Consider the following 26085-nt stretch of genomic DNA (forward strand, 5'->3'; position numbering starts at 1 on the left):
GTTTTTATATCTCTTAAAATTATTATTATTTGTAGTTAATTCCTAGTTTTATTTCATTGGAGTCAAAGAATGTTCTTTGTACCATATCCATCCTTGGGAGTTTATTTAAGTTTTCTTTGTGACCTAAACTCTGATCAATGTTCCTGAGTGTTACATATGCGCTTGAAGAGCAAATGCATTCTTTTACCGTCAGGTTTCAGAGTTTGCATCGGATGTGTCTTTGACTCCAGCCCGCCCACCATTTTGCTCTGACCCTTGTTAACAGCCCCCTGCTCAGCTGCACTGGTGTGTCTCTTGCTTTTTGCCCTGGGCTTTTCTGCCACTGGCACGTGGAGGATCTGCAGGGGACTGCTCAGCCATTCTGGATCCTGTGCAAGCCTGAAAGCATTGTGGTTTTAACAATGCGTTAATATCTCCTGGGGCAACGCTGGAAGATGGGAGACAGTGGTGAAATATTCTCTTCCTTGTCTCAGGTGGTAGATTCTGAGATCCATTCATTATATGTGTGGTTCCTCAGATAGATACCTGGTCACTTGCTCTCTTGTAGATGTTGTCAGCGGATTTTGGCGTTGTTATTCTGCTGCCTTGTCTTGTATTTTTTTAAAGTTTATTTATTTGTCTTTGAGAGAGGGAGAGAGAGAGAGAGAGTGCACAAGCAGGGGAGGGGAGAGAGAGGGAGGCACAGAACCTGAAGCAGGCTCCAGGCTCTGAGCTGTCGGCACAGAGCCCAATGTGGGACTTCAACTCACAAACTGTGAGATCATGACCTGAGCCAAAGTCAGACGCTTAGCCGACTGAGCCACCCAGGTACCCCTTGTCCTATCTTATTTTAATGGGTAATTTACAAGATTCAGAAACAACACTTCCCCTCCTAAAATTTCCCCATAGTTTTTCTTTATAAATTTAGCATATGTTTATATCCCTAACCAATATATTACTTTTGTATACTTATGAAACCTACGTAATTATAATGATATTGTTGGTATTCTGCTGCAATTTGCTTTCCCCCGCCCTTTTTTTTAAAAAGCAAGCTTTTTCAGATCTACTTGTGATGTATATAATTGTGTGTATCAGTTAAGAATCAGAAAAACAAATGCCACTTTAGGTATGAAACAAAAGAAATGCGATAGGGGCATTGTTTCCATGCAGGTTCAAAGATCTGAGAAGTAGAGAATGGTGAAGCAAGCCAGCTGTTAGCATCAGCACAAAGACCCTGCTACCACTGGGGCTAGAAGAACTTAAGTGGTCCTGAGCTTAGCACCAGGCCATCTGATGAGACCTAGAACCATGGCAAGAGCTGGATTCATAGAGAAAAGAATTGTCTGGTGGGAAATGGCAGAGCTGTGGCCTATGATGGAGGAACTCCATTAAAACAGAGAAAAAAGAGGGAGAGATACCCTAGATTTCTGCTCCCTCCAACTCCCCAGCCTCCATCTTGTACATCTGATTGGACAGGATGCACACCTAACCAGAAGTCATTTGGCAAAGGACCCCAGACAATGTAGTTTGCAGTAGGATGAGGAATAGATCAAAAGTAAACAGGCAACAAGTAGCTATAATTTACTTGTTTTTCACTGTTGTATAGTATTCCACTGAATGAATATTCTATGGTTCATTCATCTATACTACTACTGATGAACGTTTGGTTTATTTCAGATTTTTTTCTATAGAAGCAAAGCTCCCATAAGCATTCTTACTCATACCTCTTGATTCATATGTGCAAGAGTTTCTCAAAAATATACTCCTGGCAATGAAATATCTGTGTGGGAGGACTCTTGTTGGACTCTTCCAGGTAATTATAGACTCTTTTTCAAAGTGGCTACAGCAGAACACATTCTTATTAGTGGTGTTTTAGAATTATGGTTTTTCCATATCCAAATATCACTGTATGATATTTGTTTACCAATGTGATGAGTTCAAATTTTGTCTTATGGATTTATTTTGCATTTTGTTGCTTCCCAGTACAACTAAGTATAATTTCACATGCTGATAAAATATTTGCACTTTCTCTTGTTGATGTATTTTGCCAATTTTTAAACTTTCTCTCTCTTTTTATTATTGATTCATATTAGTTTTTTTTTATAAATTTAGTTTGGATTCTAATCTATACCAAGGATATGTGTAGCAAATATCATCAACCATTTTGTGATGTTTTCTCTATTGATATTGTCTTTTTTTGAACAGAAGTCAAATGTGAACTACTTTGATTTGTAACTTGATTGATATGTGTCCTGTTTAAGAAATACTTTCCTAAAGGCTGTAAGGGTATTTTCGAATATTGTATGCTTTGCCAGTCAGGGTTGAATGCAGGAAGTATAATCAAGGTATTTTAACCCAAGTGGTTTAAAAGAGAGAATTAATGCTGATGAAATCTGGATTTCTCATCAAAATAAAATCTATGACCCAGAATCAAAAATCCATAATCACAAATCTGTCACAACCACTGAGTCAGCCACGTCTCCTGACAGCTCTGAAGCTGGTAACTGAAGCCTGGAACAGAATACAGCCACTGCTACCATCACAACGGTCCCTCCACAGGCGAGGCTGCCTGCTGGACTCTCCTTGGACTTGCCTGAAAGCCAAAAGCAACCTAACGCAGCAGGTAGGTGGCCTTGGCCTCATTGCCATTTCTAAATCTCATGGAAGTGCCTAATTGACTAGAACTAATTGTATCCTGTTCCTAAGTTACTGAGAGTTGGAGAGTCTTTTTAAAATAAGATTTCTGCAGTGCAAGGATACACATCAGAGGAAAGTGGAAATGTATTCTTGAGCATCAGTAAACCACATTTTCAAAAACATACACAATTTTGCCTTCCCATTTAACTCCATTTAATTCATCTGGTATTACGCTGTCAGGAATGAGCCTTATTTTGTTTTTCCATGTGGATAATCAATTGTGCAAGTACTATTTCTTGAAAAAGTTATTCTTCCTCTATAGATCTCCAGTGCTATTTCCATCATAAATGAAGTTTCCGCATACATGTGATATGGTTCTAATTTCTCTATTCTATTCCACTGGTCAGTTTTTCTATCTCTGTACCAACACCACACTGTATTGATTAATATCTTCATATATATTTTTGATAGGTGCAATATTTACCTAATTTTGGTCTTTTGCAGAAGTGTTTTAGGTTTTCTTTGGTCTTTTTTCTTTTCTTTCTTCTTTTCTGACATCTTATTATGTGCATTTCCAAACAAAACAAAGTTGGAAACATTTTATAGGGAATATACATATACTTACTTTCCAGATTTTATCATTAACATTTTATTATACTTGCTTTATCATATAGCTATCCATCGATTTATTCCTCTATCCTTTGATCAACACATGCTATTTTTTAAAATGTTTTATTTATTTTTTAGAGAGAGAGTGAGAGCAGGACAGTGTCTGAAGTGAATTCCACACTGACAGGAGTGAACTCACTGCAGGGCTCGAACTCATGAACCATGGATCATGACCTGAGCTGAAGTTATACACTCAATTGACTGAGCCACCCAGGTGCCCCAACACATATTATTTGTGGTGCATTTCAGAGTATATTGTAGTCAATAACAGGCAAAACTAAAGTATGATGGGGGAAAAGATAAGAAAAATGAGTGTCCCCATAGGAGGCGGAAGGGCTCACTGGGAAAGAATAGGAGGAAACTTCTCAGATTATTATGTATGATGTTCGTTATCTTGATGATAGTTTGAGTTTCACTTTTTGTCAAAAGTCATTGAAAGTTGTATGTAAGATTTGTGCATTTCAGATATGTTTAAGGGACACAAACTGTAAACACATGATAAACTCTTATTGATGGGATGCACACTCCTACCTCAGCAATTAGTTCTAGGTTTTCTTTTAAGTTTACTCCTTGCCCCACATTAGACTCTTAAAAGCTCTGTGAGATGCTTCATAAGCTTAGACTTTAGTTACAAATTCACATGCAGATATTATAATCTCGTCAAACCAAAACTATTGGGGGAATCCATCGATGGTCAATGGATGGATTTGTTAATAAATGTTGTTGAGGCAATTGCCTATCAGTTTGGATAAAAGGAAAACTAGTCTTTACCACCCATCTTACACTAACATGAATTCTAAATATATTTAAAAAATAGTATAAGTATTAAAGAAAATACAGGTAAATAGTTTATAGTATTTGAATGTGAAAATTTTTTCCAAGCTAACTAAAGCAGAGGCTAGGAAAATTAATTCTTTATATAATATTTTAAAACTGATATAAACACTCTCCAACAAATTCAGAATTCAGAATCAATTTGCAACACATATGTCAAGGAATGAGTCTCCTTATCTATAAAGAGTTCTTACATGTCAAAGAGAAAAAGAGTTATTACATGTTCCCCTCTTGAAATTCTGACCAAACAAATGGACAATGGCTAGACCACATATGAAAAAAGAACTCTGACCCATAATCTTTGTAGCAATCAGCCCCAAATGGCCGTGATTTGGTAACTACTGTCACTTGCCCTAATTTTTGTCCAGCTCCAACTTAAGGCCAACTAGAGAAGGTCAAGTATGTTCCTCAAACCAATCATATGAATGGCTCACTTGTACTTAATTCATTTCCAGCTTCACCATGCCAACAACTCCCACCCAAAGCATACTTGAAGACTTCCCTTTATTTCACAATAAAGCTTTCCCACTTCGCCCTGCTGCCCTTGAATCACTGCCAAACACAAGTGATGGTGGCTTACTCCCTTGTTATAGGAGGCTCTGAAATGAAGAGTCTTTGCTTGCTCTCATTTGAATGCTCTTCATTTATTTCCATACTCCCAAACATGTACAGGGAACATGAACAGGCTATTAAAAACAGAGAAAAAGAAGAAAAGAAAAAAAAGTCAAAAGTATATGTGAATCTGTTTGATTTCCATAATATTCAGATAAATGCAAATGGAACTCACATATCAGATTGACAGAGTTAAATAAATAATAGTGACTTATCATGGAAAGAGTATGGAGGAAGAGTAATTTTTTGTGAGTCTATGTGGAGAAGGGATACTTTGGCTATATGTATCTAAAGTTTTAAAAATGTTCATATTTTGGTCATGAAATTCCACTCTTATTAATTTAACCTACCCAAATTGTCTGTTCTATGTAAAAAGATATATATTTCATTGTTAATAAGAAGGATATATGAGAAGCTAACTATGTATCAATGGAAGGCATTAGCAGTGTCACAAGCACGTTAAAAAGGCACACGTGTGAGTTGTGTCTTTCTACAATGTCAGCTTTATTCAGCCATAAAGCAAGGTTAACATAATTATAAAGCAGGTTCAGGATCCCAAACTCAATGACATTTCACCATGTGATTAACTTGGCCTCTTACACAGCACACAAAGCAGAACACAAGACAAGTCACCTAACAAACAAGATTAACACAGAAGGTAGGAAGTTAAAAAACCAAACACAAAGTCAGCCTGTGGGGATGCAGTTGAGATAAAGCCTCAGTCTGGTCGAGGTCAGCTCTCGGCACATACTGTTTATTATGTACAAGCAGGGAAAGACCTCAGTTCATTCAGAGATCCATTGGTCAGAGCCTTCGGTGGTAGCTGCCTTTTTGAAGTGGTCAGACGTAGAGGGGACTATGTCTGAAGAGTCTGACAGCTTGCTGGAAAAACCCTCCCTTTTTAAAAAGGGATTTAGCTCTTTGGGCCTCTGCTTCTGCTTGTTATCAGTTCTGGGGTGTTGTCAACTAGTGCAGGTCTCGGTGATATCTGGTAGCCACAGTACCTTTAACTGCTTGCATCATTGCTTGACACTGGTCCCTGCTTGACATGAGTGACTCCATCTTGCTCTCTATAAGCAGTATTGGAAAATGATTTGTAATGCAATGTTCATGTTTGCAATTGTGTGATTTTTTGAAAGATCACACAATGTACTTTCTCATCTTGTTAAAGTATATCTCCCTCCTCCTTACCACCGAGGTTTTTGTTGTTGTTGTTGTTGTTGTTTGTTTTTTGTTTTTTGTTTTTATTTTTTTTTTTTACATTAATCCTTGGCCAATGGTCAGAATTTTTGCCCCAGGAAAGGAGACTGATACTGCCTAGAACAAAAAGTCACAGCTCAGCTGTTGTTGTTGTTGTTGTTGTTTGTTTTTTGTTTTTTGTTTTTATTTTTTTTTTTTACATTAATCCTTGGCCAATGGTCAGAATTTTTGCCCCAGGAAAGGAGACTGATACTGCCTAGAACAAAAAGTCACAGCTCAGCTGTGAACATTTTAAAGTCCCCATCAAGATAAAAATCATAAAAACAGGGCATTAGGAAAGAAGAGAAAAATATTAATTTTCTGGAAAATTCCCAAACTAGATATTCACAAATCGAGAATCAATCCTTGGAGCATGAAAGAGTGGGGTTTATGATACAAAGAACATTCCTATCACACCCGTGCAAAATCTCTTGTGGGGTTAGGGGTGGAAGAAGCTAGGAGAGAAATAAGAGGGAAAAATAATTTAGTTTTCATGTGGTTTTGTGCCGCACTTCTGATTGGATCCCTGTTAGATCTCTGAGATTCCCTGACAGAGTCTGGAAATCTCTGAGTTCAGGGGACTTATAGCTTGCTTCCCCTTTGAGCTTCTGGTTGACCCACAGCTATATGGAGTGGGAACCACAGAAATGCCAGCACGGTAGACTTAGATGGACAGAGGGTCTGAGACAGGGTCGTGTGATTTCCCTCAGCCCAGGCATGATGTTGAAGACAGCCAGACATCCCCATGTGCCCCAGTTTGGTGATGGGGTGGTGGTGGTGAAGAGTAGGGAAGTGGGATAGAGCAGGTTCAGAGCAGTGGACCTGGGAGGCTCTCATCATGGCACAAGGCAACGAGTGACCAGTGCAATACAACAGGGTGGGTGCTAGGAGAGTCTCCTAGCAGCTCATACACAGGGCCTGGGCCCGAAGTTCTACAGTTTCTCACGAGTCTACTTTAATTAAGCTCTGCTGGGCTGTCAGCACAGAGCCTGATGCAGGGCTCGAACTCACAAACTGTGAGGTCATGACCTGAGCCAAAGTCAGATGCTTAACTGACTGAACCACCCAGGCGCTCACGAGTCTACTTTATTTATTTATTTATTTTTTTTTTACAAGTAGTTTATTGTCAAATTAGTTTCTACATAACACTCAGTGCTCATCCCCAAAGTGCCCTCCTCCATGCCCATCCCCCCTCCCCCCCACATCCATCAGTCCTCAGTTTTTGTCAGCATTCAAGAGTCTCTCATGGTTTGCCTCTCTCCCTTTCCCCCACCATTTCCGCCCTTCTTCTCCCCCTTGTTCCTCCGTCAAGTTCCTCCTAATCCTCCTATACGTGCAAACATATGATATTTGTCCTTCTCTGCCTGACTTATTTCGCTCAGCATAACACCCTCAATGTCCATCCATGTTGCTACACATGGCCAGATTTCATTGTTTCTCATTGCCATGGAGTATTCCATGGTATAGATAAACCACATCTTCTTGATCCATTCATCTGTTGATGGACACTTAGGCTCTTTCCATGTTTTAGCTATTGTGGAGAGTGCTGCTATGAACATTGGGGTCCATGTGCTCCTATGCCTCAGCATTTCTGTATCCCTTGGGTAAATTCCTAGCAGTGCCATTGCTGGGTCATAAGGGAGTTCTATTGTTAGTTTCCTGAGGAACCTCCACACTGTTTTCCAGAGGGGCTGTACCAGTTTACATTCCCACCAACAGTGTAGGAGGGTGCCTCACGAGTCTACTTTAAAGCATTGCTTGATCTCTCTAGAATCCAAGTAGTAAGTAATAAGACAAAAGTTATCCAGAGATTAGGGTAAAACAAAGTTCACAGGGAGATGTGCAGGATGATAAGGGAGAGAAAACTGCAGGAAAATTGCCCTGGAACAGAGGCAGGTTTAGAACTCGTAAACAGGCTCTAAAATGGTTATAATCACCAGCGCGTGGGTGTAGCTTGATTTTATGGAGAAATGGACATGTGGCGTACGGATGTGCGGAGCTGCCTGAAACACAAGGTGTCAAATCACTCCTAATTTCAAGGTTGATTGGCTCTTGACATAGAAATATCTGGGTCAACTGGAGAGATACCTTGGGACCTGTCACGGGATGGGAGGAGGGCTGGAGGAGTCCCAGGTGAGAGACAGACATTCCAAGGTTGAGCATAGTATTCTGCCGAGCAAACCTCCTTTGTGAGATAAATGGAAGAACTCGAAAGGTGGGGGTGGGGCTGCAGAAAAGAAGGGGTATTTTGTGTTCTTTTATTTTTAAATTATATTTGATAATCAAAATGTCTGTAGGCAGCAATTTAGTGATGGGGAGAGTGCCCACTGAAAATTGTGGTGAATAGCAGATCTCAAACCTCATTACATGAGTAATGGTCTAACAAAGTCTGCCTATTCTTTGCCACCCACTTGAGCTTCTACACTGCAAATAACCCCTTAGGCAAGAAGAGGAATCTAATGCGAGTGTTGTTTTCTACAGATGCCTTATTGTTGCTTTTCCAAATATAACCCTGAAAACTGGAGTTTGTTTGTGATGTAGGGAAATCGTTTGGCTGCTGTAAGGTAGGAAATCAGTGTGGAAAGAGTTGTCATAGCCACACGAAGTGGCCTATGTTTTACTGTGACGGTGCTGTTTGGAGTGAAAAGCAGGTTTTGATACTAAATTGGAATACTAGTTTTTTTTTTAATAAGGACTAATTATATAAAAGTAGTCTAAATTTTTTCATTATTAATAGCTTTTCTCTTGTGACCAGTGACGTACAACTTGTTTGAGGAACTAAAGGTTAACAGAGGGTCAAATATTTTGGCTAGTGTCTTTTTCCGGGATCGCTCATGAGGACTGGCCTGTTAAATATAAAGTGACCTTGTTTTTTTGTTTATGATGAAAAGAAGAGAAGTGTCGGAAAGAAAAGACAAGGAAAAGAAAGGAAAAAGAAATCTATTACATTTCTGAGTGTTACCCAAACTACCATAACAGGTCTGGGCTGACCTTCCTGCTCTCCTTTATATTCCTTGAGTCAGTTACCCCCAAAGTAGCCAGACTAATAATATGCATCCCCTCCTGTCCCTATCCTACTTCAAACCCTCTGATGGCTTCTTATCACACTCAAAATAAAATCCAAGCCTCCCACTATGGCTTCATAGACTCTATCTGACCTGGTCTCTATTTGCTTCTCGTTCCCCAACTTGCTCCAGCCTCACTTTCTCTCCCTTCCTTAAATAGGCCAAATTTATCCCCAGCTCACCGTGGCCGTGTTTGCAGCTCCCTCCCCGGAAACGCTCTGCCTCAGGTGTTTGCATAATTGCCTTATTATTTATTTAGCACTTCGTTGAGATATAGTTCACGTGCAAGTGAACAGTATAATGGCTTTTATTACAGTTACAGAATTGTGCAGCCATCACCCATGATCTAACTTCAGAATACTCCCGTTGCGTCCAAAAGAAATCTTGTTCCCCTTGGCAGTCACTTCCATCACCTGCCTTGTCCTCCAGCCCTAGACAACCAATAATCTAAGTTGTGCCTCTGCAGGTTTGATTCTTCTGGACATTTTACATAAATGGATTCATAAAGTATATGGTCTCTTGTGGCTGGCTTCTCTCACTTAGTATGTTTCTGAGGCTTTTCCATGTTGCAGCATGCATTATTATTATTTTCTTAAGTGTTTTGATTTATTTGTGTGTGTGAGGGAGAGAAAGACAACGTGAGCAGGGGAGGGGCAGAGAGAGAGGGAGATACAGAATCTGAAGCTAGCTGTCAGCACAGAGCCCGACACAGGGCTCAAACCCACGAACCGTGAGATCATGACCTGAGCCAAAGTCGGACGCTTAACCAACCGAGCCACCCACGCGCCCTGCATTATTAATACTTCATTCTTTTTTGTTGCTGAGGAGCATCCCCTTGTATAGATATACCACATTTTGTCTATCTGTTCATCAGTTGATAGAAGTTTGTGCTGTTTTTACTTTTTGGCCCTTATGAGCAGGGCTTCTCTGAACATTTGTACACAAGCCTTTGGGTGGACAGGGTTTCATTTCCTTGTGTACACAGAAGTTGAATCGCTGGGTCATATGGTAATTTTATGTTTAGCATTTTGAACAATTGTTCTTCATGGTGGCTGCGCTATTTTACATTTTCACCAGCAATGTAAGAGGGTTCTAGTTTCTTTACAACCTTGCCAACATTTGTTATCTGATTTGTTTTATTCCATTATTCTGGTCTGCACCCCAATGACAGAGCCGGTCCCTCTTGGTGACCAGTACTATACAACCCCTATGGCCACCATCATGCTGTTGTATTTATTGATTACATAAAAGCACATTATTATGTGAAATTTTATTATTTTTGTTGACTTGTTTATTGTCTATTTATCCCTGCTCTTACCCATTAGAATGTAAACCACATAAAAGAAAAGATACTGTCTGTCTTGTTTGAGATGTTTGAGATTCTACAGTGGTGCCTGGTGTATAATATAAATTGAATAGCTATTTATTGAATAAACCAGCTGTCTAAATTAGTAAAGCAACCTATAATTATCAAAGCAAGTTTGGAAGAATTTCCTTGAAATATACATTGACACAGGACAGAGTCTGCCTTTTATATAATCTGTGGAATTTCACAAGTGTTGTTTCATAAATGTGTGTTTAATGTTATAAAAAACTACTACACTGTTTTCAAAGCAGATGGAGCAGTTTACATTCCCACCAGGAATGTAGGAGACTTCCAGTTGCTCCACATCCTTGCTGGGACTGGGTCTTGGCAATTATCAGTATCATTTTATGTATATTAGCAAGATTCTTTTTTTTTAAGCTTATTTATTTATTTTGAGACAGAGTGTGTGTGCCTGTAAGCCGGGGAGGGGCAGAGAGAGAGAGAGAGAAGGAAAGAGGGAATCCCAAGCAGGCTCCATGCTGTTCCCACAGAGCCCCACATGGTGTTCAATCCCATGAACTCTGAGGTCACGACTTGAGCCAGAATCAAGAGTTGGACACTGGGGCTTCTGGATGGTTCAGTCAGGTTAAGCTTCTGACCCTTGATTTTGGCTCAGGTCATGATGTTGCAGTTCATGGGATGAAGTCCTGCCTTGCTTGAGATTCTCTCTTTCCCTCTCTCTCTGCTCCTCCCCTGCTCACTCGATCTCTCCCTCTCACAAAGTAAATAAAATAAACTTCAAAAAAAAAAGAGTCAGTGACTTAACCGACTGAGCTACCCAGGCGCCCCTAATATCATTCTAATAAATGCGTTCTGATTTGTCATTGTGGGTTTTTTAAATTGTGGTTTTAATTTGCCTTTTAAAATGATGCTTATTTTTATGTGCTTATTTGCCGTCCATGTGCTATTTACTTGAAGTATTCATTTGAATCTTATGTGTTTTTCCTCCCCATTTGGGTTCTTTTCTTATTATTGAATCCTGACAGTGCTTTACATATTCTGAATGCCAGTTCTTTATTTGATATGTATTTTCTAAGTATTTTCTCCCCATCTACAGCTTGTCTTTTCATTTTCTTTCTTCTTTTTAAAAATTTATCTATATTTTTTTCAATTTCGTTTTAGTTGGACATTGGTATTATTCTCTCCCTTTTTAAAAATCAACTTTAATTTTTAGGAACATTTGAATTTACAGAAAAATTGTGAAGATGGTATAGAAAGTTCCTTCCTATATGTTTGAACCCAGTTTCCTCTATTATCAACAGCTTACATTAGCACAATACATTTCTTACAATGAAAAACCAATGTTGATACATTATTACTAACTGAAGTCTATATTTTATTCAGAGGTCTGTATTTTAGGGGACTCTGAGTGGCTCAGTCAGTTAAGCTTGTGACTTCGGCTCAGGTCATGATTTTGTAGTTTGTGAGCTCAAGCCCCATTTCGAGCTCTGTGATGACAGCTCAGATTCTGGGTCTCTCTCTCTCTGCCTCTCCCCTGCTTGTGCTCTCTCTCTCTGGATTAAATAAACATTAAACAAAAAAAGAAGTCTGTATTGTATTTGCTTAGTGTTTACCTGATGTTCTTTGTCCTTTCCAGCATCCCATTCAGTATGCCACATTATAGGTGATAGTCATCTTTCCATAGGCTCCTCTTGGCTCTGACAGTTGCTCAGACTTCCTTTGTTTTGATGTCCTTGACAGTTTTGGAAAACACTGATCAGATATTTTGTAGAATTTCTCTCAACGCATTTTTCCAATATCTTCCTCGTGATCGGGCTGGGGTTATGTGTTCTTAGAAGGAAGACCGTAGAAGTTAAGTGTCACTTTCGTGACATCATTTAAGGATAGATAATAAATACCAACATGCATTATCACCGTTGAGGTTGCCCTTGATCTCCTGGCGGAGGCAGTATGTGTCAGGTTTTCCGAGTAAATTTACTTTTTCCCCTCTTTTCTGTACTGTGCTATTTTGAAGGGTGTTACCGTACACAGCCCACATTTGCACGTGGGGAAGCAATAGTCTGCCTCAAGGATGAAGTGTCTACGTAAATTATTAAAATTCTTCAGCACTGGAGAATTGTCTCCTCTTCCCACTTACTTACTCATTCTATTCATTTACTTATACTGACGTGAAACTGTGGGTATTTTAATTTGAGTTATAATCCAAGATGACTTTTTTTTTTGGCTCAAATTATTTTACCTTTTGCCTCTGAGAGCTGTTTCAACTGGCCCTGTGTCCCTTTGACGTACTTCCATGCAATTGGATTGACACCTGCTTACATTCTGGTATAATAAGATGCTCCAGGCTAATCTTGTCCATTTCCTGCCCCAGTCCCAGAATCAGCCATTTCTCCAAGCAGTCCTATTTTCTTTCACTGGAGAATGATTTTAGGAGCTAATGTCTACAGACTTGTGTGATTGTTGCTATTTGGAGCTATTTAGAGGGCCTAGAGCTGAGGAGAAAGCTCTGAGATAGAGTCTATAAATGCAGTTAGGTTTGTTACATTGTGGCCAAGAGGAAAGTTCTCTAATTTAAAAGGAGATGTAGCCCTGAAGCAAAAGTGAGAACACTGTCACTTGGGTTGCATTCACTTATTAAAGACTTAACATGTGTCCTAATATATTTTTCTAAATGTCTCCACTGTCTGGTGAAAATCATGAGCCCAGGCTCAGAAACCTCGCTGTTGATGGGGAATTTTTGAAAGGTAGAAACAAAGAAGTAACATGGATGGATCATTAGCTGTTTGTGTTTTCTTCCCCAAACTAAAAATTCCTTGATGGATTAGACTGTGCCTTATTTATGTATATCCAATATTTATTAGTTAATTAATCTTCTGGTCCATTTACTCATCAAATTCTTTTCCAACTTATCATGTGTCAGGCAGTGTTTCAGACATGTGGATAAAATTTGGATAGGCTAAACAGACAAGTCTCTTCCCCAGGAAGCTTATATTCTAGTAAGGGAGACAACTACTGAGCAAATAAATGAAGCAACAAAAATCCAGATAGTAAATGTATGAAGAAAACAAAGTAGGCTAACTGTATAGAGAATATACAGAGATGTGTGCAGGAAGAAGCCTTACTTTGGATAGTGCTATTAAGGGAAGCCTTTGTGAAAAAGTGGTATTTGAACAGAGATCCGAATGAGAAAGTACCATCTATATGAATGTCTGGGGAAAGTGAAACAGCAAATGCAAAGAGGAAACAGCAAAGAAAATCCCTCTCAAGTGAGAATGGCTTCACTGACAAGAAGGCCCATGAAGTTGGATCATAGTGAGAAAGGGAGAGAATGGCATGGAATGAAGTCATAGAAGTATTCAGGACTGGGTCATGTAGAGCCTTGTAGATCTTGGTGAGGAGTTGGGATTTCATTATAAATGTACTGAAAAGCCACTGGGGAATCTTGTGTGGAGGAGCAATGTACCTGATTTGTTTTTAAAAGACTCTTCTGGCTGTTGGTTGGCAAGTGGGTCACTTAAAGAAAGAATTACATATTATGACACTCTACTGTGAGCATAAATGTCGTGCTTAGGTGAGGTAGATTGAGTGTTCCAAGAACACAGAATGGAAAAATATTCCATTCAGTCATATCTCTGGGTTACCATCATGATCTGAAAGGACTCAATTAATCTCTTTGCATGGAAAGGTCCCTTTGAGACGCAATTCCTGTTGGATAATGTCCCATGCTGTTGGCAAGAGTCTATAAAACACCTTTCCTTCAAACCATCTCAGACATGGTAATCCAGGAGGACTCAGGTACTGCATCTTAATTGCTGTCATCACAAACAGTTGCATCTGGTTGCTGGAGTGCCAGACACAAGAGTCCATGTTCCATACCTGTGGTAACTGGAACATCATTTTCTATTATGTTCTATTTTGTTCTGACAGACAAATGATTAATTAGCACAATCAGCATCTCTCCTTGAAAATGGCCATGGATCAGTGTGTTCCTCTCCATCATGTAATTGAATCAGAGCCCACACACCTGTTTCCACTTCTTTTAAACAAACACCTGCCCAATAACCAACACAAAGCAATATTAAATCTCAACCTGCCTTGTGCATAAGTACATCTTTCAGCTTGACCTAATCAATGCTGAAAGCTATGAAAACACGGGTCCCAGGGAAGACTGCTGCCTGATCCTCACATGTAATCACTGTGTCTGCAGCTCTGGCCCCATTCGGGCTGCGTGACCGGGCTGCCCATGGCTACACGGCAGAGTGATTCAGAGTTTGGCTCTGGGGTCAGACCAGCTTAGGATTGTACTTGGTTTTCCGGTTGTGTGACATTGAGCAATTCACTTAACCCCATAAGTCTCTGTTTTGTCATCTATAAACTTGGGATAATGATGCTTACAACAAATGTTTGTTGTTTCTCTACACGTAAGAGATTTAAGACAGTATTTAGCACATAGTAAGCAAGTGTTAGCATTATTTACTGTAACAAGAGAATATTAAAAACAATTAGATTGGCAAATTTCAGCTCTGGTTAAGATGAAGGAAGTGCATGCCATCCTCTCTTTTCCACTATTGCAACCAAAAGTCCTCAACAGAATACATGAAAGAAGTATTTGAAGACTCTGAAAAATATATAGTAGCAAGTCAACTGGGAGGGAGAATAAATAACTCAAATAACACACCTTTGGAGCAGAGTCTCTGCTTCTTCTTTCCTCCCATATTTCCTGGCGTAGATTCCATGGCAAGCCTGAATCTTGAAGCTGTGCAGTAGGTGCTAATAGAAAATGCTGCAAGAAAGTTCTCACTCTTGGGCCAGAAGACTGAGAAAGGAGTCCTTGGGAAAGAGAGATGTTTGCCTCTTCAAGCCCTACCTCCCGTGTGCCTGAGTAATGTAGTGGCATCCCCATGGCAGTGGCAGTAGCAGCAGCAGTGGAGATTGGCATAGGAATAGCGGCTACAGCAACAGGTGGTTTGAAGGTTCTTTACTCTTGCTACTTTGCTCTGAGGTAGACCTAGTTTCAGGAAGTTCATTATGGTGCGTGGATGCTAAAACCATGGTTTTACATGAAAAGGGGCTCCTAGGAGTCAGCAAATGTGAGGGATTCACAGAAAGGAAGTAGCTGGAGTAAAGGGTTATTTAAATCTGTGACGTATTGGGCTCATCATGAGCCATTCATGCATAGAACTTGACCATAAGCAACATAACAAACATGCTGAGAACTGAACTATGGTGTAGACCACCATCCAGGTTTCAGACTGAGCCCCAGATGATTCATGCACAGGGGAGGCGAGATAATACAGAAAATTTGTAAATACTAAATTGATACTGGGAGCACAGCATGCAGGTGAGTCAGGGCTGTGGTCTGAATTAACTAGGCTGATTGCCTATTAAGCAAACAAACAAACAAAAAGCCCACAACATTCCCCTGAAAATTTTTAACCCAAAGTTGAGCCAAGAGCCTCGAGTTTCATAGACATAATATGAAAATGCCTGGGTTACATTCCAGAATTACTCAACATACTAAGAATCAGGGAAATGTTAGCAACCTTCAAGAGAAAATGTGATCAACAAACACAAAGTCCAGGATGACCCTGATATAGTAATAATCGGACACAGATCTTAAGAGCCTCTTATGATGATGTGCATGAAGCAAGGGTGAACATTTTTGGAAAGACAGAAATTCTTAGCCCAAACACAGAAGGTGTATGAAGAACCAAATGGAAATTTTGAACTGATAGATACTGTAGCGGAAACAGAAAGTCCACTGGAGGACCACAAAAGCAAGATGGAGATGAGTAAGAAAAGAATCGATAATGGGACACCCAGGTGGCTCAGTTGGTTAAGAATCTGACTCTTGATTTCAGCTCAGGTCATGATCTCATGGTTCATAAGTTTGAGCCCTGCATTGGGCTCTGCTCTGACAGTGCAGAGCCTGCTTGCGATTCTCTCTCTCCTTCTCTTTCTGCTCCTTTCCTGCTCTCTCTGTTTCTCTCTCAAAATAAATAAATAAACTTAAAAAAACATACTCATAAACTTTATGGTAGATCGATAAAAAATAACTAATCTGGAAAACACAGAAGGAAAAAAAAGTTTGATAAAATATGCACAGAGCCTCAAAGAACTGTGGGACAGTATCAAGCTTTTTATTTTGGTGTGGTTGTAATCCTGGAAGGTGAGGAGAAGGAAATGGTGCAGAAATGTGTTTGATGACATAATGGCTGAAAAACTTCCAGATTTGATAAAGGACATGTATTTGCAGATGAAAGAAGTTCAGCAAACTTCAAATAGGATAAACCTGAAGAAAGCCATCATCTGACTCATCATAATCAAAGAACAGAAAAAAACAAAGCCAAAAATCTTGAAAAGGCCATATAAAGACAATGCATTACACATAAAGAATCAGAATTTCAAAGGCGGGGAACTTTCTCATCAGAAACCATGGGGCAAAAGCAAAAACAAAAAAGGAAAACTGTGGAATAACATTTTAAAGTGTCATAAGAAAAATACTGTGAAATGTGGATTTCTAAGACCTCTGGAAATATCACTCAGGAATTTTGTTCTGAAATCAGTCTGGTAGTTTAAAGTGTATATATATATATACACTTTATATATATATATATAAGAGTTTGCTATGTTTTTAACTTTTTATAAATATTTATTGCAATGATCTCTGGGTTTTTTTTGTTTTTTTGTTTTTTTTTTTAATATGTGGTCTGGGTTTTCCTGAATATAGTCAACTTGAATATAGTTAACATTCAAAGAAAAGAGAATATAGTATCTCGGGCCTTGATGATAGAACAAAAAGACTCCCCAGAAAATCATTCAGCGACTATAAAGGACCTCTTGCCCTTATTCCTGGCAAGGATACAGTGGCAGTAAGCTAAGGGTTTTTAGGATGGTAGCTTCTTGAGGGTTCCTGTGTGGTGGAAGTCATTTCTTTGTATGAAACCAACTCAGAACTCTATCTGACCGTATGAGTCATGTGTGATTAGTGTAGTATAGTGCTTTTCAAACTTTTCTATCATAATTCGATTTTTTAAAAAAGGAAAATCTCTGCTAAAGCTCAATATATTATGTAGTCAAAAGCTGGGCTGTTCTAGCTGATTTGAACTTTGCAGTGGGCTCCACTTAAGCCCCAAGGCTTGATAGCACCACAACCGGGAGCCACCCGCAAAGCAGGGAATCGGAGAGGCAACACAATCTCTTACCAGTTGTCGGAACTTAAACAATTTACAATGCTCTTGAGTATGTGTGTGTGTGTATATATGTGTGTGTGTGTGTGTGTGTGTGTGTGAACATGTGTTCATTCTTGTCTTTCAGGACTGTTGTAAAGATGAGTGATAATGCACTCATTATCTAGCCTAGTACCTTGCATGGAGTAGGTATTAAAAAGTTGCCACTATTCTTGTTACTCTCAACACCATCGTAATCAGACTGAGCCAGATTCAGTATGGAATCATACTGAACCACGTTCCAGGCTTGTTCTAAAGGGCTATGTATGCATTAATTCTGATAATTTACAGATGGTGACACTGAGGCTTAGAGGATTCAAGTAATTTACCTAACACAGAGGTAAGTAGTGGAGTCAGAGTTAAGCTTCAATCCCTGGATGTAATTCCAGAGCTTGAGTCCTTAACTCCAGCATGCAGCTGCCTGTTAATGATAATAAGCGCAGTGTGTACTTGTGGACGGTGATCTCTCCATATCTTAGCTCCCTCACTGTTCAAATGGGAAATACACCCCGCAGCCTCGTGAGAATCAAATGAGATAAAGTTTGTCACGTGCAAAAGACTCCTAGTTTTGCATAAACAAATGACGTCCTGTATGGTCAATCCATTTTATCCAGCTTGATCATATCAACTAATAACCACCAAATCTTAATTTCTGTCTGTTTTCTGTGGAAGCAACTTAAGCCAAAAGCATGTCTGGAATTTGTCAAAATACATCTGGACTCCAAAGGGGAGTCTTATTTAGCTTTGAGCTAGGTTCTGAGAAAAAAAATATTTTCTAAGTCCAATGAGCAGTTTCACTGTGAACCCGCTTTTGAGAACAAGAGATTGTAATGGAAGTGCTTGGCACGGGACATTGTGTCTCACACTGAAATAAAGAGAAAAGCCAGCAAAGTATGCCCGAAGATTCGAGGTAGAAGGCATTTTCTTTGCTAGGTAACTCCAGAAAACACTTTGACATCCTGTCCATTAATGTTTCACATATTTTAAGTTGAATAAAATGATACCAGAGTGAAACACTGTAGCTGCTATAAATACTATGATATACACATGAATTTTTGAGGTCTATTTATGGAAGAGGTAGAAGAATGGAAGACAGGTGGCATCATAACATCAGAGTATTTGAGTCACCTGAGCATTTGTTGTAGATTCTAACCTTGAGACACTTGCTTCATATCTTTGTGTGCTGTAAATAATATTCAAAACACCCAGTCTTACATTTAATTTTAATGTTTACACTGTAAAGGAAAATTGCCTAATTGTTCACCTTCCTAGAATGTTTGTGTTGTATCCTCTGGGAGAAACAACTATATACATTGAAAAAGAAATTTCCATAATTTTTGTAATTGGCTACTTTATACACACGTTTCTTACAAGAGAATTGAGGAAACAAATGATCCTTACCCTGACCTACCTAATCAGATATGTATATTTAATCTGTTTCATCACATTTGGAATAGGACTTTTGGGAAAGGAAGGAAAACAGAACAAAGTCATCAGTTTACTCAATCTATAAATAAAGATGAAATCTAGGAGCTGATGAGCAAGGTAGAGGGCAATGCTGTAAAGAATAGAAATAGAGCCCACAGGCCATTTTTTCTTTCTCTTCTCCAAATTTTGTTATTTAGCGACTGTCACTACCAAATGAATTGTGAAAGGCTTCTTTAGCTGAGAGGGGTGGTATAGAAAGGAAAAAGGGAAATAAAAGAGAGTCCTTAGAAAACAACAGGAAAGACTGAATTGCAAGGTAGCCTCTTCATCTGGAACAAGAATCCTCAGTTTTAACTGCATCTCAGAATCATCTGGGGACCTTTAAAAATTTGTAGATACCTGGATCTCACCCCTGGGGATTCTTATTTAATTGATCTGGAGTGGGGCTTCGATGTCAGTATTTTTTAAAGCTCCCCAGTGAGTTTAAAGGGTATTCCGGATAGAGAACCACTGTGGACACCGGCGGTAATCCACAGATCCACAGGTGGGCTGGGTTTCTACAGGTCTCATGTCTCTGAGAGGAAGAGCATGAACTACAGAAGATGGTATTTGGAAATAGTGTTGGCAATCAGATCATCACGGGCTGAAGACTGTCATGGTTCTGGGAGAGATGGACAGCCTCTCTACATCCTGGTTCCCCTTTTGTGCTCTTTGCTGGAAAGTGAGGAGAATAAATGAGGAAATGCATGAGATGTTGAGCAATCCTTGGGAACTCCATATTCTACCCTTCATCTGAAGGCAACAGGTCTCCACCTCCCCCATCACGTCTGAAGTCATCTGCCTGATTATCAAGGCAGAAACCACAGCAAACTTTTCGAAGTCTACACTGGAGAAATAAAGGTAAACCAGGGAGCCTGGCGTCTGACTCAGATAAAGAGGAAAAAGCTTAAACATTTTAGAAAAGGAAGCGATTTGGGGGGATATATATGCAATAGAACAGGAGCCAAGTTGGGGCTGGAAGCTGAACCATCATGTAGAAGCCAAACTACGGATGGAGTAAAGGGAAATGAGGCAAGAGGAGATAAGGAGAGGGACATAATAATTGCAGGGCACAGAGGTTGTTTGGTGTAAGACCGCTCTGGAAAGTATAATCTAATTCTCTAGGATACCCTAAAGGTTCTCCCTGGGCCAGAGTAATCTGATCCAAGTGATGCATGAGGGGGACCAATTTGGTAGAGACCAATATAGTTCGAGGGAAGGAAGCTAGAGGCAGTTAGGAGGCCCCTCTGTTGGGTCTTCACCAAGTAACAAGTTCTGATGGGGCTTCTAGGAATGACATCATGGCAGTAAACTCCGCAGTGATGTGATCATTGATTCTGAGGGAAGAGAGTGAAGAAGGATGAGGAGACAATGTGAATGTGTGGCTCTGAGTCTGCATGTCAAGGTGAACGGTAATGCCATCAACAGAGGGCATCAGGAAGATGAACCGGTCCAGAGAAATGGCAGAACAAGTGTTAGATGCTGAGTGAGACGTCCAGGTAGGTCTTCCGGGTGAAACTATCTTACAGAGAGTAGAAAATGCTGGATAGGAATTCTGGAGAGGCGGGAACTGGAGATAAAGATGCTGGTAGACTGAGTGCATATAGTGGGGAAGTTGGTGTGGAGACAGAAAACAAAGAGAATTAAGGTTAGAAGGGGATTGCTCTCTGAGAAAGTACAGTCAACAGAGGAGACTGTGGGATGGTTCAAAGGGTAGGAGAGGCCTGCTGAAGCCAAAGAATTTCTGAAAAGCAAAGAGGGTGAAGCATGAGAGGCGCCAGGAGATCCATTCCGGTAGTGGGTAGTCTCAAAAGAATGAGCCTCCTAGTCTCCTTACTAGGAAGTGACCTCCACTAGCCCATCATATACAAATTCTAACTTCACACAAGGGGTTACTTTTTCCATGAAGTTTTTATGAGTATTCCATTCCTCACTTATTCCCTATTCCTTAGAATTCCTCTGGTTCTTCACGCCTGCCATGCATCCTGCATTTCGCTGGGGTGGTGGCCTCACACACCTCTGCAGCTGCGTGAAAGCAACGTGACACTTTGCTTCTCACCTCAGGGATGACACCAGTGGTGTCATGACTAGAAGCGCTGCCTAGCTGCAAGTCACTGGCGGCGTGTTCTCCACAGCCAGGCAGCGTGATTGTTAAATGTGAACCAGACTATATGCCGATTCTGTTTAAAACCGGATGGAAGAAGGATCCCGGCTCTCAGGCTCCGGCGGACAATGAGACCTGTGGACTTCGTCTGCCTCTGCGCTCTCATCACTCATGTGCTCAGCAGCTCCGGCTGTTTCTGTCTCAGGGCCTTTAAACTTTCCATTCCTTAAGCTTTAAAGGTTCTTTCCCCAGAATTCCACATGGCTTCCTCTCCCTCATCGTTGAGTCTTAGCCTCCTGTTAGCAAGGTCTTCCCCCTCACCCTGAGGAATGTCATACGCTTTTCTTCCACACCACCCTCTGCAGTGTTCCCACACTGTCCTCTCCATGGCATTTGTCAATATTGAAATTATCTTACTTTGTTGTTGTTGTTTTCTCTGTCCAACTCTTTATGAGTAGGACATCTGGCTTGTTCACGGCTGTCTCCAGCACTAGAAGATTCCCTGGCCCATGGTAGGAGCTTCATCGGTGCCTCCAGGGCTCGACTGACTTGGGCCATTGGACAGTCTGTCCCTCTGAGGTCTGAATTTTCTTTCCTTCTTCTGTTGTCACATCCTCAACCAGGCCCTCCTGACACCTTGATCTCAGTCAGACTCCTTGCTACGTTCTCCCTCATAGGAAATGTTCTTTCCTTCAAAACATTTTCAGAGTTTTCAAACCCATATATCTTTATGTGTCCACATTCTATATCCCGTCTTAGACCCTAAGTTTCAGCAGGGCAAAGACTGCATACCATTTGTACCTAAAGGTTTATATACAGATAGATATAGATATAGATATATAGATATATCTTGGCTACTATGTATTCCCTGTTCCAGGAACTTGGTAGGTGCTCATTTATTCTGTATTGAATGAATATTGAAATATTGAGCTTCTCTTTGGTTTAACAACAGTATATATACATTTTTTAAAGTAGGCTTCACGCTCAGTGTGAAGCCCAACATAGGGCTTGAACTCATGACCCTGAGATCAAGATCTGAGCTGAGATCGAGAGTCAGATACTTAACTGACTGAGCTACCTAGTCACCCCAGAGTAGAACATGTAAACATTTTTTAATGTTTATTCATTTTTGAGAGAAAGAGAGAGAGACAGAATGTGAATGGGAGAGGGGCAGAGAGAGAAGGAGTCATAGAACTTGTAGCAGGGCCCACGCTCTGAACTGTTAGCACGGAGCTGGATGCGGGCCTCAAACTCAAGAACCGCGAGACCATAACCTGAGCCCAAGTCAGATTCTTAACCGACTGAGCCACCCAGGTGACTCCCTGAGTAGAATATTTTTTAAAATAGCTGAAGAAGAATTGATAGACACATTTTTGGGGAATTTTAGATTTCCTTGTCTGGCTAGAATGTGCTCTTATATTTTGCAGGAAGATCATCAAAACCACTCTGATCTAGAGGAAGTCATTTGTATCCTTTTCTCCAATAGGACAATTTGACAAAGGGACTGGACCCAACTCGGCCTGAGCTGGAGGAGACATCCTGGTGTTGCTGTCCCAGGTGGGTGGAGAACAGGCAGCCATGTGTGTCACACTTGAGCTGGGAACCTGCTGGTTACCGTCCAGAGGAAAGGCAATGCGGCAGTCCATGGCTGAGTGGAGTTTAGCACATGAAGTCTGGCCACTCTTTTCTTCTGTCCAGTTACAGTGATGCAGATTTGTGTAATGTTTATGTTGTTCCTCTGTGAGAAGCCCAAGCTGTTAAAAGGAAAATAAAAACAAAAAGAGTGGACGACTTACCATATTTGTCCCAGATAACTAAGTCAGACTTGTGGGAAAGGTACTCAAGGGTGAGGAATTCTGTAGAATAGGCCCTGTGAGCTAGCAGCAGCCTCTGGCAGTGACTAAGCCATACTAGCTCAAAAGTTGTGTTTTTTACTCTCTTTGGGAAAATGACTAATAATATTTACCTCTTATTTACAGCGCAGGAGGAAAGATTGGCATAGGAATGAGATGACCTGATTTCTAATCCTACATTGCCATCAGCTAGCCACATGTCTTTGAACCAAGCAACGTACTTCTCTGGGCTTCCGTTTCTTTATTTTTAAAATGGAGGCATTGGCATAAGACTTAGCATCTGAAATGAATGTGCAATCTGGTTTCTGATTTAATGCATCCCCTCTACGGTGGGCAGGATGTGGTCAGACTTCACACCCTACTGCCCCATACCAATAGAATCTCGTCTTTGATTTGCTGAGCCCGGTCTCCTAACTGAAACTCCAGCTCTTCCACCTGCTGCCGCAGGGCCTGGCGTAGAGTCTGCAGTTGCTCCGCCTCTTCCCTGCACGTAAAGAATAGAATAGAAAATGACCAAATTTCATTTCACGTCCAAGCACAGTCTTCCATGGTCCCTCTCAAAATGGATGTCACTCTTCTGAGACTTCTTTTTTTTTTTTTTAAGTTTATTTATTTGAGAGAGAGTGCAAATTGGGGAGGGGCAGAGAGAGAAGGAGAGGAAGATGGAGAGGGAGGGAGAGAGAGAGAGAGAGAGAGAGAGAGAGAGAGAGAGAGAATCCCAAGCAGGCTCCGCAAGGCCAGTGTGGAGCCCAATGCAGGGCTCGAACCCATGAACCATGAGATCATGACCTGAGCTGAAACCAAGAATTAGATGCTTAACCAATTAGCCACCCAGGTGCCTCACTCCTCTGACATTTCTTAAGAGGAGATGTCACCTTCTTTATTTGTATCAGTTGCAGACTTAGGTATATTACTAGGGCAGATTTTCTTACTTTAAAAAAAATTTTTTTAATATCTTATTTATTTCTGAGAGAGAGAGAGAGAGAGACAGCGTGAGCAGGGCAGGGTCAGAGAGAGAAGGAGGCACAGAATCTGAAGCAGGCTCTAGGCTCTGAACTAGCTGTCAGCACAGAGCCCGACGCGGGGCTTGAACCCATGAACCGTGAGATCATGACCTGAGCTGAAGTCAGACACTTAACCGACTGAGCCACCCAGGCACCCTTACTTTTTTTTTTTTAAACAACTCTCTTGCAGAATAATTTGCAACCCACAAAGTTTACCTATTTTAACAGTACAATGCAATGATTTTTAGCAAATTTGCCAAGTTGTGTCTCTCACCACCAGGCAGTTTAGGAACACTTCCATTTGTTGGGGCACCTGGGTGGCTTAGTTGGTTAAGCGTCCGACTTTCGCTTAGGTGATGATCTCGAGTTCGTGGGTTCGAGCCCCGCGTTGGGCTCTGTGCTGACTGCCAGCTCAGAGCCTGGAGCCTATTTCAGAGTCTGTATCTCCCTCTCTCTCTGACCCTCCCCTGCTCACGCTGTCTCTCTCTCTCTCTCTCCTAGAAATAAAAAAAAAATTAAAAAAAAGGAACACTTCCATTTGCCACATAAAAACTCCTGTGCCCCTTAATAGTTGATCCCTACGCTCACCCTTCAGGACCAGGCAATGACTAATCTACGTTTGGGACATATGTTTTAATCTACGTGAAAATAATGCAGATTTTCAAAACTCTAATAATGCAGATTTTCAACATTTACATTTTGCGTAAACCCCATTGACATCAGTTGAAGGTATCCTGCTGGTCACTCCCCCCACTCTTCCCAGCTGACTGTCCCTCTTCTGACCTCAAATAGCCTTGGCCTTAAAGAGTACGTGGGGCTATCTAGCAAATAGCTCTCACTGACTCCCACTGAGGAAGCAAGAACAAGAAGAGGAAAGCAAAGGAACAGGACTCTTTTCTCATTAATCCTGCTCCCGGGCGCTCATCTGTCCTGCCCTGATTACCTTTTCTTGCTCCAGGTGTGTGGGCTGCTGCTTACTTTTATGACTCTCTTCAATAATTACCTTTCCTCCTCTGTCATGTCCCTGTAAAACAGTGCCTGCTGTCCTGTAAGGTGCCGTTCAATTTCCTCCAAATGCTCCCGGAAACGCTGGCACACCATCTTCATGGCTTCCATCCCCTGGACTGTGCACTGAGAACAATCAGAAAGAGCTGAGAAGGGGGTCCTTCCTGATTCACTGCAAGAGCTCGCCGTGGCGGAGCCTGCCTTCCCCCTTGGGCTCCCTTCTCTGCAACAAACCCTAATTCTAATGTGTGGGGAAGAAAAGAGGGAAAGGCCAGCTTCTGGCTTCTCCAGGCTAGTGGAGGCAGTACTGGTCTGAGACAGGAGAGCCGATATTAGAGGACGGCCCTTGGACACATCATGTCCCAGAGACAGAAAGGCTGTCTGGAGGACTAGGTGATGCGAGGGTGTGATGATGCAGATGAAGGAGAGCAGTAAGGAAAGGGCCAGAGTGAGGGCTTGTGCTCAGAAAAGTTGAGTCTTGTTAAATCTTGTTTAATTTGGGTGCTGAATACTGCCTCATTTTGAATCTCAATAACATTGAACACATCTGTCCGGATGGTATGTGTTTGATGAGAGAAAGTCTGCTTAGAATATTTTTTTATTAGTCTTAGCCTTGCTTAACCACAATCCCTGGTGGCGAAATCTGCAGGATCAGCTCCATGTAGCTAACAAGCTCATCCAGAGTAAGGCAGACACAGATGAGGCATCCCACTCTCTTCATGAATTGGATCTAGAATTGAACTCTGTATATTCTCCCTATCCTGCTCCTCACTGCTCCTGATGTGAACCATTCTTTAAATCACACTTTCTCTGCATGACTGTGCTTCTGCCTTGGTTTCCTAATTTTTGTATCTTCCTGCAGCTCCTAAACCCAGTCCATTTGTCAGGAACCTCGTGATTCCCTGAGTGCTTACTAGTAACTCACCTTGTTTTCCAGCCCAGGTTGGATCCTGCTTTGAATAGATGCATGACCCAGAACCCCAGCGTCTCCATCCATCTGACTTTAAGTGACATTAATGCTTTTTAGACCCCAATGCTCTCTCTCCCAGACCTGGTAGAGC

The 26085-nt window shown here is 41.0% G+C and overlaps 1 protein-coding gene and 1 long non-coding RNA gene across 2 annotated transcripts in view; both read right to left on the reverse strand.

Moving 5' to 3' along the window:
- Positions 1–5214: 5214 nt before the first annotated feature.
- LOC120244577 lies at positions 5215–15732 on the reverse strand. Its single transcript, XR_005531574.1, has 3 exons — positions 15041–15732; positions 11976–12192; positions 5215–5801 (listed from the first exon to the last, which is right to left on the reverse strand). It is a non-coding gene; the product is annotated as an uncharacterized LOC120244577 (long non-coding RNA).
- Positions 15733–22532: 6800 nt separating this feature from the next.
- The window catches only part of ITPRID1 (ITPR interacting domain containing 1), a 72547-nt gene continuing 68994 nt past the window's right edge, over positions 22533–26085 (reverse strand). The window contains exons 11-13 of the mRNA XM_039251159.1: positions 25023–25150; positions 23388–23499; positions 22533–22916 (exon numbers count right to left, since the gene is read on the reverse strand). Coding sequence (XP_039107090.1) covers positions 22614–22916; positions 23388–23499; positions 25023–25150 — 543 coding nt within the window. The 3' untranslated portion in view covers positions 22533–22613. The remainder of the gene's footprint in view (positions 22917–23387; positions 23500–25022; positions 25151–26085) is intronic.

Source organism: Hyaena hyaena, unplaced genomic scaffold (genome assembly GCF_003009895.1).
Source record: "Hyaena hyaena isolate Hyena2069 unplaced genomic scaffold, ASM300989v1 scaffold_387, whole genome shotgun sequence".
Classification (NCBI taxonomy): Eukaryota; Metazoa; Chordata; class Mammalia; order Carnivora; family Hyaenidae; genus Hyaena; species Hyaena hyaena.